Source organism: Pinus tabuliformis, chromosome 9 (genome assembly GCF_031772625.1).
Source record: "Pinus tabuliformis cultivar Carrire ecotype Pingquan chromosome 9, CPIR1, whole genome shotgun sequence".
NCBI classification, from domain to species: Eukaryota; Viridiplantae; Streptophyta; class Pinopsida; order Pinales; family Pinaceae; genus Pinus; species Pinus tabuliformis.
The window spans coordinates 1,957,024,261-1,957,037,297 of record NC_142307.1 but is presented as its reverse complement, the minus strand read 5'-3'; the positions used below and the strand labels follow the sequence as shown (position 1 = coordinate 1,957,037,297).

General features: G+C 36.5%; 2 protein-coding genes across 2 annotated transcripts; both read left to right on the top strand.

Moving 5' to 3' along the window:
- Nucleotides 1-409: 409 nt before the first annotated feature.
- Nucleotides 410-12,608, top strand: LOC149156818 (uncharacterized). The gene is made up of 5 exons (XM_089444878.1): nt 410-1,005; nt 1,169-1,560; nt 11,975-12,061; nt 12,155-12,247; nt 12,420-12,608. The coding sequence occupies exons 2-5, from the start codon at nt 1,417-1,419 to the stop codon at nt 12,606-12,608; spliced, it is 513 nt and encodes a 170-aa protein (XP_089301004.1). The 5' UTR covers nt 410-1,005; nt 1,169-1,416.
- On the top strand, nt 525-1,400 carry LOC149156819 (pentatricopeptide repeat-containing protein At3g22690-like). Its single transcript, XM_089444879.1, has 2 exons — nt 525-959; nt 1,143-1,400. The coding sequence occupies exons 1-2, from the start codon at nt 525-527 to the stop codon at nt 1,398-1,400; spliced, it is 693 nt and encodes a 230-aa protein (XP_089301005.1).
- Nucleotides 12,609-13,037: the final 429 nt, after the last annotated feature.

The window sequence follows — 13,037 nt, the reverse complement described above, 5'->3', positions numbered from 1 at the left end:
ATTTTATGTATTCTCCTCTCCCGATAAAAAATAAAAACTCTAGCTATTCTCGCTTTCTACATGTAACATTTCTTGCATTAAGGGTTCCATGTATTATGAGTGCGAAGAAGCTTACCGTATACTAATTACTAATTTGGAAATAAATACATGGGGTGTCTTTCTCGTCCCCTCAGTTGAAGAATGGAATTGGCACATACAATCCTACCTTGTGCAACCTCCAACTTAGCAGAATTTCGTCACATACTTAAAAAGGAAGAGCATGTAAATATTCATGCACACTCTAACATCAACATCAATGGCGATGCCTATCTCATCCATTGTCGTAGCCCAACTGTAGCTTCCACTACCATTAAATGCAAAACCACTGACAAACAGAAACAGACACAGAAGCCAAACACCGTTATTGATACTTACGAAGGTGTGGCTTCATATTTGCAAGCTTGTACACACATATTCAGATTTGGGTTTCATGGAAATATTTTCTTGCTAAGCAAACTAATAAACCTCTATACAAAGTCGACCGCATGAATTATGCACGACTGGTTTTTGAAAATTCCCCTAAACGGGACTGTGTTTTATGGAATGTGCCCATCAGAGGGTACGCCATGAATGGACCCTGTGAGGAAGCCCTCCTACTCTATTCCCAAATGCGGCAGAAAGGCATACAGCCCGATGAACTCATTCTTCCCTTTATTCTGAAGGGGATGAAGGTTCATCATTTTATAATAAGAGCCGGATTGGATTGCAATCTATTTGTGGGGAACGCCCTTCTTGCTCTATATGCAAAATGTGGAAGTATAGAGAACGCACGCCAAGTGTTTAACAAAATGTGTGAGAGAGATTTGGTGTCATGGAACTCTATGATTGTTGGATATTCTCAGAATGGACATGCCTATGAGGCATTGACGCTTTTCCATCAAATGCTGCTAGAGGAGGTGGTACCGGGTCCCGTTACTATGGTTAGTGTTCTCCGAGCATGTACATAGGTCGAAGCTCTTCAACGAGGTAAGTGTGTGCATAGTTACATGATTAGAAATGAGATTGAGATCAACATCTTTGTAGATACCTCCCTCACAGATCTCTATTCGAAATGTGCAAGTATTGAAATGGCACGTCTATTGTTTGACAAAATGTCTTGACAGAGATGTTGTGGCATGACTGCATGCAGTCAAAACACCCACGAATGTGATGTAGGTTGGCTTCACGCCACTGTGCTCCATTTGAGAAAAGAGCCCAAGAGCATTTTCAGCATGCCCGTTCATACCAAGACCCTCAATAATGTCTTGACCGTTTCAGAGGGGCTATTGCGAGGTTTGCGTAATGGAGTTCGGACAGATTCAGGACGGGGGGGTTTTCTGCATTTTAAGACGGTGATTCGAGGTTTTGTTTCTGAAGCATAAAATCTCTGTAGCGAAAATGAAGTCTTCTCTGAGGAAGCTGCGAGGGTTTTCACTCAGCAAACATGGAGTTAAAGAGAAACTGGGCGCGGTCTATCACAGCCAGAAGCAGCAGCAGCTGCCACCTCCGGCTTCCCTGGACGAGCTCGTTCAAGCTTCCCAGGTACCGATTTCATGGATCATTTTTCAAGTTAGGGCATGCTGTTGCGTTATTTATATTTTCAAGAAAATTGAGCTTTTTCCTTTAAAAGAATTCGCGATAAAGAGGTTCTTGTTGCGTTTTAGAGATAGCCTGTGACGAATGATTTTCAAAAATGAAATGCGAAGCGTTAGTTCTCTTGATGAGTTCAGAATGTAGTGATTTCTTTGATAAATTGTAAAGTTAGGACAGGTTATGATATTTCAGGTTTCAAGCATGGAAGTTGAGCTTTGCCTTAAAATGAATTGCATTTTTTTTTGCCCAAAACGGTTTTCTTCGAGTTATGCAGATCGAATTTAGGCGATGATTTAATCATCTAGACAATTCTAGAGGTTTATTAAGCCCGTCCTAACTTAAAAAAATATAGTGCATGAAATCACTACATCCTAGACTTCTAACATTTAATCCCAATGTTTTTTACACTGGATCTGTAAACCCGATAACAATCACTTCCGACGTAGCATTTCAATTTCTTTAAAAGCAAAGCGCGGTTCGATGCTTAAAACTTCCAATATCACAACGGCCTGTCCTAACTTTAGAGATAATCAATGAGGTATTCATTTAAAAGCAAAACTCTATGGCCGTGTGTGAAACTAAAATATCACGACAGCCTGTCCTAAGTTCATAGATAATCACTGAAGTGTTCCTTTCGAATGAAAGATTAATTTCCATGGGTAAAAGTTCAAATATCAGGATAGCCTGTCTTAACTTCACAGATAATCAATGAAGTCGCTAGATAGAAAATCCTAGAAGTTTTTGATCACAGTGGCGGAAAGAACATAACTTGTTAGGTCATTGAGATGTTGCCTTTGGCAATCGGTGACCCCAGGGCTTGATCTCGTCACCTCTGGCTGGCATGTGTAAAGGGCTATCATGCTATGTTGAGGGTTGATTGTTATGTTATTTGAAGTTTTATGCATGTAGGTTGAGCTTTACCTTCAAATGAATTGTAGCATTATGTTAAAAGGGTTCTCGTTGAGTCTTTGTTGTTAACGATTTGCTAAGTTGATCAAATTTAGGGCTGTAAACATGAATCATCACGCTTCTAGATAATGCGAGAACTTTTGTGTGTTATGTAACATGTTGAAGTGCAGAACTGAGTGGCTCGTTGAGAGGTTTACTTTTGCAATTGCTGATTCTGCACAGTTTGAACTTGTGACCTCTGGCTGGCATGTGACAAGGGCTAATCGTATGACTCGCTGAACCTAAATTGAGTGAAAAATACAGCTCAAAACACTTCAAGTCAATGAGAAGCCATCTGCTCTGGAGGAATTAAATTGTCTATGAAATTTAAATACAGAAATTTTGAGTCTTAATTAGCTTAATGTTGCTTAGGTTCCATTCCCAGAAAATGATTGGCATTAGGAAGTTTGAATCTCTTTTCATTCAACAGTGTTGTTTAGATAATATCTCAGCACAGTCGTCTTCAATATCGTTTCATGCTGCATGCTTTGATTTTTGGGGTAATTAAGATTTTATTAAAATACAACTTGTAACAAAATGAGGATAATAATGGTTTCCCCTGTTGATTCTGAGTATGTGCTATATTTTTCATTGCTTTACATCTTTCAAAAAAAGAGAGGACTTTAACATCTCCTTACTTGAAATTCCTGGTTTAAACCCTTATATGTTCATATTGAATATTTTGTTGCATGTGCTGTTAATCAGGCATAAGTTTTATTCAGTTCTGAGTAAATATTGCAGCTCAAAGTACAACAAACCTAAACTTATAAAAGTTTCATTCTAACACTTTTTCATCCAACTTTTAATTTACTATTAACAACCACTGAAAGTCGTCCCCATTCTACTAATCAGCTATAGTTAGCTTATCTTAATTAATTAAGCGTAAGTTGTATCCAGTTCCAAGCAAAATGCTGCAGTTCAAAGTACAACAAATATACTAATAAAAATCATATTCTAACCTTTTGCTATCCAACACATTATCTTAAAATTTATATCCATGAATAACCTGTGGCAGTCATTCCTAATCTAGTAAGTACTAAGCAGCTAGAGTTAGCTTATCTAAAACTACTTCTACATCATGCATTTGCCATTTTAAACACAAAGTCAAATTCTTTTTCGTTATTGAGAGTGTTTATGCTAAAGACAATAAGGGTGGCTCTTAAGTTTTTTGTTTATGTGCTACAGAATCTCCTCTACAGTAAGCGAAACCATTCTAGGTGCGGGGTAGGATGTGCAGGGTTGAGAGGGAGACAGATGCTACTTGCCTTCCTTTGTTCTCTCGACTCAGCAACTTGTCTGTTTGCTAAACATTAGAGGAATTTTTAACCTTTTAGAAGTTGATTATATGGGAGAAGACAGTCAGGATTCAAAATAATAAACTTATGTTCTTTAATGAAATACCACTGGAGTGTTTTTGGTCATTCGTACTGAAAGAATTTTTGGTCATTCTTACTTTCATCTACATTTTTGTAATTAACTTGTACTTCAGACTCTTTTTTTTTTTTTTTTTTTTTTTCAACTCGTGTCTCCCATATCTCTCTTACTTTCCAACTATGTTGCATGGAGAGTCAACATGTGCCTGATGACAAATCCCTTGTACCCTGCATTCCAGTGTTTTGGGGACTTAAAAATGGCTTGGGAATGTCCCAGAATAGCTGGGGGCATCATGGGAGACATGGGAACTTCTAGGGCATTCCCAATCCGTCCCTCACAAAAATATCTGGGACAGTCAACTGACCCTTGAACCTACTGACAGTTCAAGATTATATCTATATATATAGATATATATAACCTAAATCCATCCCTGCACCTGCCTGAAGTCTAAATCCTACCTGCTTCTAATTTTCTAAATCCTACCTGTCATCTCAGCATATCATTCTAAAATTGTTCTCAGCAATTCCTTTCTGCGGCGCTGGCACTCACAGACTCCAGTGCATCATACTCTCAGTCAATACTTGCTATTCCTCTGCAATTCTTATCCCTGACTGTATTTATAATCTTTATCAGTGTCAGGGGGGTGGGCATCAACGACGGCTTTTGGGATCTATTTAAATTTTCTCTTTGAATTTATTTAAATTCTTATTCACAGTGTTTCTTATTTGCAATTGGAATTTATTTATTTAAATGTTTTATATTTATCGTGGTGAATTAAGAAAAAAATATTATTATTATTATATTTAATATTTTATTATTTTCAAAATTTTAAATATTTATGATTACTATTACTATTATTATTATAATATATAAAATAATTTATATATTATTGCCATCTCCAACTTTCTGTCCCCTGAAAAATTTGGGGGTGCACTCTGGTGGTTCCGGAAACTTACCCACCATCCCTGCTACCCCCCGTCCCAAAGCCAGTGCGACATAGCTTTCTAACTATGTGTTTGCTGCAGCAAGGTGGTACAATTCGAGTTCAATTACTTTTTCCAGAAAGGCAGAAACAAGTTAGTTGCTTGCAGTTGTCTCAAGTTATTTTGCTTCATTGAATAGAGTGAGAAGTCCTCATGAGTCAAGGCCAGTATAATCCCCATGAGATTTGAACCTTTTTGAACATTGCAAGTATGAATTCTATTCACCATTTGGACTGACCATGGAGAGTAGTTGCCTAAGATACAACTGTTTGCAGCTGAGTTAAGGTTACTTTTCACTAATAAATAAACTAAGCTAAATAAAAGTGATTTGTAGACTGGTCATCTAGCATTCCATGAATTCTATTTTACAATTTTGTGGAACTTCCTATTCTTTCTATAGAATTTTGTGGAACTAAATATTCTTTTCATCCTCCCCAAGTTAATGGTTTATTCAATCTACTGCTATTGTATTTTACAGGATTGGTCTGTCCTGATCTATATCCCAGGTTAAATGGAATAATTTTCAATTATCTTGGAGTGTATAAGATGTTTAAAACAGAGAAACGGTTTGTAAATTCTTTAGTACTTCCTCTAAGATTGAAAAAAGCAGAGGCTGGTCAATTTCAATTTGATTTACTCTTGCTCCCAGAGTTCATTGTGAAAGTCTTGGATGAGATTTTTCTTAATTTTTTATTTTATTTTATTTATCAGGCAGGGATAAGTGGCTTTTATGTTAATTTCTTGTGATTGCAGAATGGTTCCGAGGTTAATAATTTTTTTCACAGTTATAGCTGGAATCCATTTATTGATAACCTATGTTCCTTCTTGTAATATTCTACATAATATTTGACTTTTTTTTTTTTTTCAAAGAAAAAAATGTATATATTAATTAGGCAAAAATATATGCATCTTCTGACTGGCAACTGATTTTTCAGTTTTGCCAAAATCATGACTGGCTGTTTTCTAATCTTCCCAAAAAAAAATATTTGACATTGGTCATCCTGTTGATACAAATTACCTTTTTGTCATTTGCGTTATCCTTAGGCAGAATTGTTTGCAGGAGGCTTGAAATTTCCATTAGTTCCTGTGTAAGTTCACATACTAAGGATTTAGGGTAAGTGTTGCACCATTTTCTTGATCTACACATTACAGAAGCGTCGACCCTAAATCAAGGTGAACACCTTGCTTGGCAAGTTGAATAAATTCTGCCCTAATTGCTTGACGTTCAGGGCTACAAATCTAATTCTTTTCAGATCTGAATCTGTTTATGAGAGATAAAACACACAAATGGCATAATAATCATTTATTGCTCATCATAACATTCAAATGCATGAGATCCACGCCTTCCAAGTCACTTTCATGATGGAACAATTGACTGCATAAACAATTTAATTTTTAGCCTGTTTCCATTGCTTTCTTGCAATCATTCTGATAAATCTAGCAATAGAGAACATCCCCAAGGACAGAGTCATGCCAAAACAAGATGAACAATTTGACTAATATAATTGGAATGATCTATGTTATTGAAGTTCGATGTCTGGAGTTTGAGATCACATTATTCTAATCTGCAAGTATTCATGATGGGTTTGGTATTTTATAGCTTGATACATCTTCTAAAGACTCACATTAACGCATGAACAAGCCTATCTCTCTGCCCTTTGGAATTTATGAACAAGGTTTGCTACTCTGCAACCAGATCACACTCTGCTCTGTCAAAACGTTTCCTTTTTGAAAATTTTTGCATGACTGATATCTCAGGTATATCCAAAACTAAATCAGTGCTGATAACAGCCCAAACATCCACTCAATAATACTAGCATCACACTGGTTCTATCTTCTGTTACTAGGAGTTCAAGTACTAGCTTTTACTGCAGAATTCTTGAGATCATGCTAACGTCCTGAATGATCAAACTTTGGGGTTTATTTGCATCATTGTTATGTAAACTTTCTTGTTTTGGAACTAGTATATATCTTCTATTTTTTATTTTTATTTTTTATTATTATTATTGTGGATGCATTGTTTTACATACATAGTCTTGTGCTTTGGTGCTGGTGTCTTTCTGTCATATCTGAACATCATTAATGTGTTTATTTGGCACTAGTTTGACCATTGTATGTTGGAATCTAAACTTTGATTTCATTTACAGGACTGCTCTCTTGAATTTTGGAAAATTTTGACATTGTTTCAAATTTGATTCATATTTGAAATAACACTTGAATGCTCATTAATTGGTATACATCTGGAAGCACTAAGGGAGCATTTCTATGTTGTTTCATCATTTACACAGGGTACTTCCTAACTGTTATTCTACCCCGAATTCAGAGGAGCAGCCAAGATTTTATCCATAGTTTCTTTCCTTCCAACTTTAGATGGGATCTCACCTCAACCTTCTGCCTTGGTGGTCAATCAACATCTTTGATGCCTGTTCGGGGTTGTGCCATATTAGGTTACAGATCATACATAATCAGACCGAGTTATGGACCAGCTCCAGACAAATCCAGAGTATGGCGCCTTCCACCCATTAGGGGTAAATCAGCTCCAGACTGATCCAGAGTATGACACCTTCCACCTATTAGACTAGGCCATACATAATCAGAGCGAGTTATGGACCAGCTCCAGACAGATACTTTGCAGATCCAAAGTATGGAACCTTCCACCCATTAGGGGTAAACCAGCTCCAGACAGATCCAGAGTATGGCACCTTCCACCCATTAGGGGTAAACCAGCTCCAGACTGATCCAGAGTATGGCACCTTCCACCCATTAGGGGTAAACCAGCTCCAGACTGATCCAGAGTATGGCACCTTCCACCTATTAGACTAGCCCTACATTCAGCAGAGCAGAGATAATATTTTCAAGAGTTTCCTTGCTTGGACATTAGATGATAGGAGAGCATTTTGCATATGTTCTTAGGATGCTTTTGTGCAGATTATAGTGGGTTGGTAAGGGATCCCCCTCCCCAAACACCCTATCAGCATAATTAAGACTTGAGTTTAGGGTGGCTTTAATTATCTCTTGTAATAGAAAATGATATGGAGGATTTTGCATAACCCACCCCCTTTTTGATTCCAATAAGCAGAGGTGGTCACTATGGTAATCCGATTTCAATTTGTAGTTAGAAAATGGGGTCACAACTTTCCATATTTTTTGTTTTGTTTTGTCTTTTTACATCAAACAATAATATATTTATTAGAACCATAGTCAACTAAACAAACAGGAAACAATTTATTTGACAGGTGGAAGAAGTGATAGGCTTAGAGCAATTGAATTGTAGGCCATGCTTCTTGACAAATTGATGAACAGATGTCTCCTTACTTGAGATTTAGGTTGGCACCATGGCACCATCCTGTCCATCATTATACACTAATCTTGTCATTATCTTCTTCACTGTGAATGACTGGCCTGTTCCCTGCAAATAGATCTGGGCATAGAGGAGCCAATCCAAGAACAGTAATCTCTAGCACAAGACAATATTAATGATCTAAATACCTAATCCTGAAGCTTGAGTTTGATTTTTCTCTACTGGTTCTGAATCTCTGATTGAGAATCTACCACTCGTCATTATCAAACCTTATCCTTCATCATTGGCATTAGCTGCACTGCTGAGGTACGTTGGTTGGTTGTCATTGGACTTGAGAGCTTAAAGTTTCAAATGATTATAGTAACAGACAGCCAGAAAATCCATTCCACACCCACTCAAGTTTATGACTGTAACCTTTTCATTTATTACAGACAAAGATTATGTTATGAGCAGCCAGTCCTTGACAAGACCAGCAACATTCATAGTCAAGGCTGAAGTCTTTCCTATCAGAAGAAACACTGCAAGATTAAGAGCCAGGCACAAGCATAAATGTCATGTAATGCAAATCAAAGGAAGAGACCCTGATTATCAGAAATGGGTATTCTACTAAGGCCCAGGGGGTGCTAAGAAAAACAAGGCAACAAGGAGCAACAAAGATGTGATGGGATTCAACTTAATCCCTTTTGATGTTTGTGGAATTTGTATGAGAACCAATTGGGTAGTCTCACATGCAACTGCACTTAACTGGAGAATCACCTCCCATGCATTCATCTTGGCCTCCCCATAAGCTGAAATAGTAACTCCAATGGATATGGCCAACATATTGGCCTCGGGCTCACCTTTATAAGCTTCTTTCTTCAGGGAAACCACAATCAAATACACAGCAATGGGAATTAGAGCTTTTAGCATTTGAAATAATGATACTGAGAGGAAAACATATGCAGAATTTGAAAACCAGAGACCCAAAGAATACACTTATCAATACTATGGGTTCAACGAGCTTGAAGACTCTTACAATAGCAACAGCCAGTGTTGAGTAGAAGCCCATGTGAATCATGGTGGGACTGATCACACTAAAGTTGTCAAGCAATGGCAACTCCAATGGATATGGCTAACATATTGGCCATGGCCTCACCTTTATAAGATTCTTTCTTCAGGGGAACTGCAATCGAATGCATATCAAATGGGCACAAGAGCTTTCAACATTTGAAATATCGATACTTTGAGAGACATGCACCAAAGGCTGCATCATTTAGGATTTGTACTCAGTTTAGGTGTCATATTCAAGGGGAAGTTGTTACGCTTTCCACCACTTCATAGATTGTTAGAGTGATGAAACAAAAGAGGCTCCCTCTTGAGGCTAGATTATGTCATTCATATCAGCTGTGTTGTTGATGTCCTAGCTCAGCCAGGTCTTGCCAAAACTCTGTTGAGGTTCAAAATTTATTATAAACTGAAATGTCTTCACAAGAATTGACCTCATAAAATGCCATAATCACAAGATATTCCATACATGGCTGTGATTATGGCTCGCAAGACCCTTAGACTTTGAGCAATGAGGCTCGCAACATCTCTTATGATTATGCACTCTACAATTCTGTGACCAGCTTAATGTCAAGCAATTGAACCGCGATTTAAATCCTATTTTGTCAGCAATAAGTACTATACTTTGTCTTTATTTAGTGTAGAGAACCAAGCACTTATTCTGCTCATCTATAGAAGGGACAATGGTTGTTTGCCTATGAGGTATAAGGAAATCCTATCAGATGTTTTGTATTTTCGTATGGAATTGAATCATACTCCTGCACACTGTAACATTCATATATATCAACCTGTAGAGGCTTTAATAACACCTGGTATTCTGGTTAGTGATTTTATTGGACCTCATGTGCATATCCTACATGCACATGATGGACTATTCATATGTTACAAGGTATTATTCTTATTATTTAGGGTGCACATCTTCAGGTGCTCAAGAACGATTACTAGAACAGTCAGTTAATTCTGCAATTTAAAGGATGAAAAAGGAGGTTATAGGAGTCTAGTTTTGGTTCTCATCCACAATGTCACACTAGTCTGCCTGGGCATGGTTCTCATGGTTTAATAGTGACTTGAGGAGTCATAATACCACAGATCACTAAACACGAACAGCTAAGGTAGCCCAAGGACAATAGCCATCTTTACACATTAATTAACAGGTCTTACATTAATTATCCTAGGGGGTTTTAATACTTCCAAATGCTTAAAAAACAGTTAGCAGAGCATTCACATTACACATTCCAGCAATCTTTTCTATAAACCAACCAAATGCAGTCAGGAGAGCCCTCCTTTTACACTATACAACCTTATTGTTAGTATGATCAACCTTATTTTAATATATAGTGTGACAAACCGTATGTGACAGGCAGGTGGAAAACTTTTCTCGCAATTGACTAAGCGACGTCCTGCGAGCCAGACTTGAGACGGAAACCCTCGTCAGAAGTTTATGCTTGGCTCTTTTCCAAACAAATGAAGAGTCAATGAGGTTTTGTGTAATCACTTCTGGTATCGTATTGGGTTATTGTTAGAAGCGATAATTGGATTCGGATTCTCATCGAGTGATTTGTTCTACTTTCTCAATTTGAGAGGGTTTGTTTGGAGGGAAAAACGAAAGAGGACATACAAGAATAGTGAGGGGAAAGATGCAGAGGAAGAGGATTGAGAACATCGCCAGCAGGCAGGCTACATTTTCCAAACGTAGGTGAATTGCTGAAGAAAGCTTACGAGCTCTCGGTGCTCTGCACTGCAGAAGTTGAACTTGTGATTTTCTCCCCAGCAGGAAAGCACTATGAACTGTTTTTTAGTGCAAATCCTACTATTTTGATTCTAATAATCATGGCTATGCAAACCTCATGAGATTCTTACTAATAACCCCGGTGGTGCAAGCCCTAGTAAGCTCGATGTTGAAAAACTTAGTGTAAAACCTCCAAATCGCTGGTTTTGTTGTAGTGCTTATTGGAGAGTATATAAAAAATTTCACACCTTTTTATGAGACATGGGAGGAAAACATGTTAAAGATTTTTAATAAATATAAAATTTCCAAAATGATGCTAGTTACGTGTGATTCTTTTTTCATTGTTTGTGATTATGAAAAATGAAACTCAATGTTTTTTCATTAGTGCACACATATTTCATTATATAATTGCATATAGAAAAATCATTCCAGAGCCGATAACAATAAAAATGAAGAATTTATGGTCCAACGTTATATTTAAGGGAGATGTTTAAGGATGACGTTTGAATTTTGTTTTTCATTTTAAGACATTTGGAGCAAATATTAGGAAGGACTTTGAGAAAGGATTGTCCTTGATTTTCAAAAATGGAGTTGTTCCTTTCTAGCCATATGCCCCAAGTGACCATCAAAGGGAGAGCTCATATGTTTTTTGGATGTTTTCTTTATAGCCATTTTTTTACACATATCCATAGAGTCCCCATGCCATTGATGTGAATTACTTGTTCGGTTTTTTTTAACCAAACAAGAAAAATTAAAAAAATGCCTCAAGATCAAAGACTGAAACAAAGACCTATTGACATACCTTTTAAAGTATGGAAAGAACTTGTAAAATCATATGAGAAGTTGGATGCACAAAGAAAAGCCGGCAATAAGAGCATTCAGGTATTGAAATTTTCATTAAACATTATTTAGAATGTATTAATACTTATAAGTATCTTAGACATGTATTTGTGTGAAAATAAATTGAATTGGTTTATGTTTAAGGACAAGGCATCCAAGGCGAGGTTAACCAAGACAAAAGTCACTCATCGCAGTGGCCAGAAAGGTTTAAAAGCACTGATAACAACCTTTGTAAGTATATTAAACATGTGATATTTTTTTAATAATTTTTGTACTAGAAGAAAGGCATTGTTATCTAATTTCTCCCTATTTACTGATTGATAGGAACTAAAATATGGAAGACCTCCAAATCATTTGGAAAAGGAGGTGCTGCAGCAAAAGAGATGGGTTGAATTTGTTGTTTGGATGGACTCTATGGTATGTAATTTTAGTTGGATTTCCAATATACTTTTAAACCATATTTTCATTTTATTTTTTAGTACTATTAGATATTATATCTTACCTCATTTTATGGTTAACGTTGTATAACAAAAACATGCGTTGGGTTATGTAATTAATACTAACATGTAATATTGATTTTTTTTGTCAGAATGCTATAGGTAATGATTGCCAAGACGATGATCCAAATTATGTTCAACATATATCAGGAGATGATGAGGATGATGGTGGTGAAGGAGGAGATGATGATGATGATAGTTGCAGTGTTGGTGATGATGTGGATCAGAGTAATGATGATGGTCAAGATGATCATGAGGATGATCTTGGTGGTGGTAGCTAGGCATGCACATGCATTATTTTTTATGAAGAGATTATTGTGTAGGATGACGTTGTTATGTTTAGATGGGTGTTGTGAATTTACCCTATATCAATGAGACATTTTGATTTTGTAATCATACGATGAGTTTGATTTATGTATGTTGTTAATTTATCGTAGAATAACGATATTCATGAAATATTTTGATTTGTTAATCATATTTGAATTTTACTTGTTTTGATTAAAAATAATGTTGATTTTATTAGTATTATGTTGCTATTTTATACATGTTTTGAAAATTGTTAATGACACATTGTTATTTTTTTGGATGGATGTTGTCAATCTCTCTTAAATTTCTTTACAAATGATTTTGAATTGTGATATCTGCTTTAATGATATTTAGAAACTATCATATATTTCACTATGAATCTATAAAGGGGGTCATATATGTAA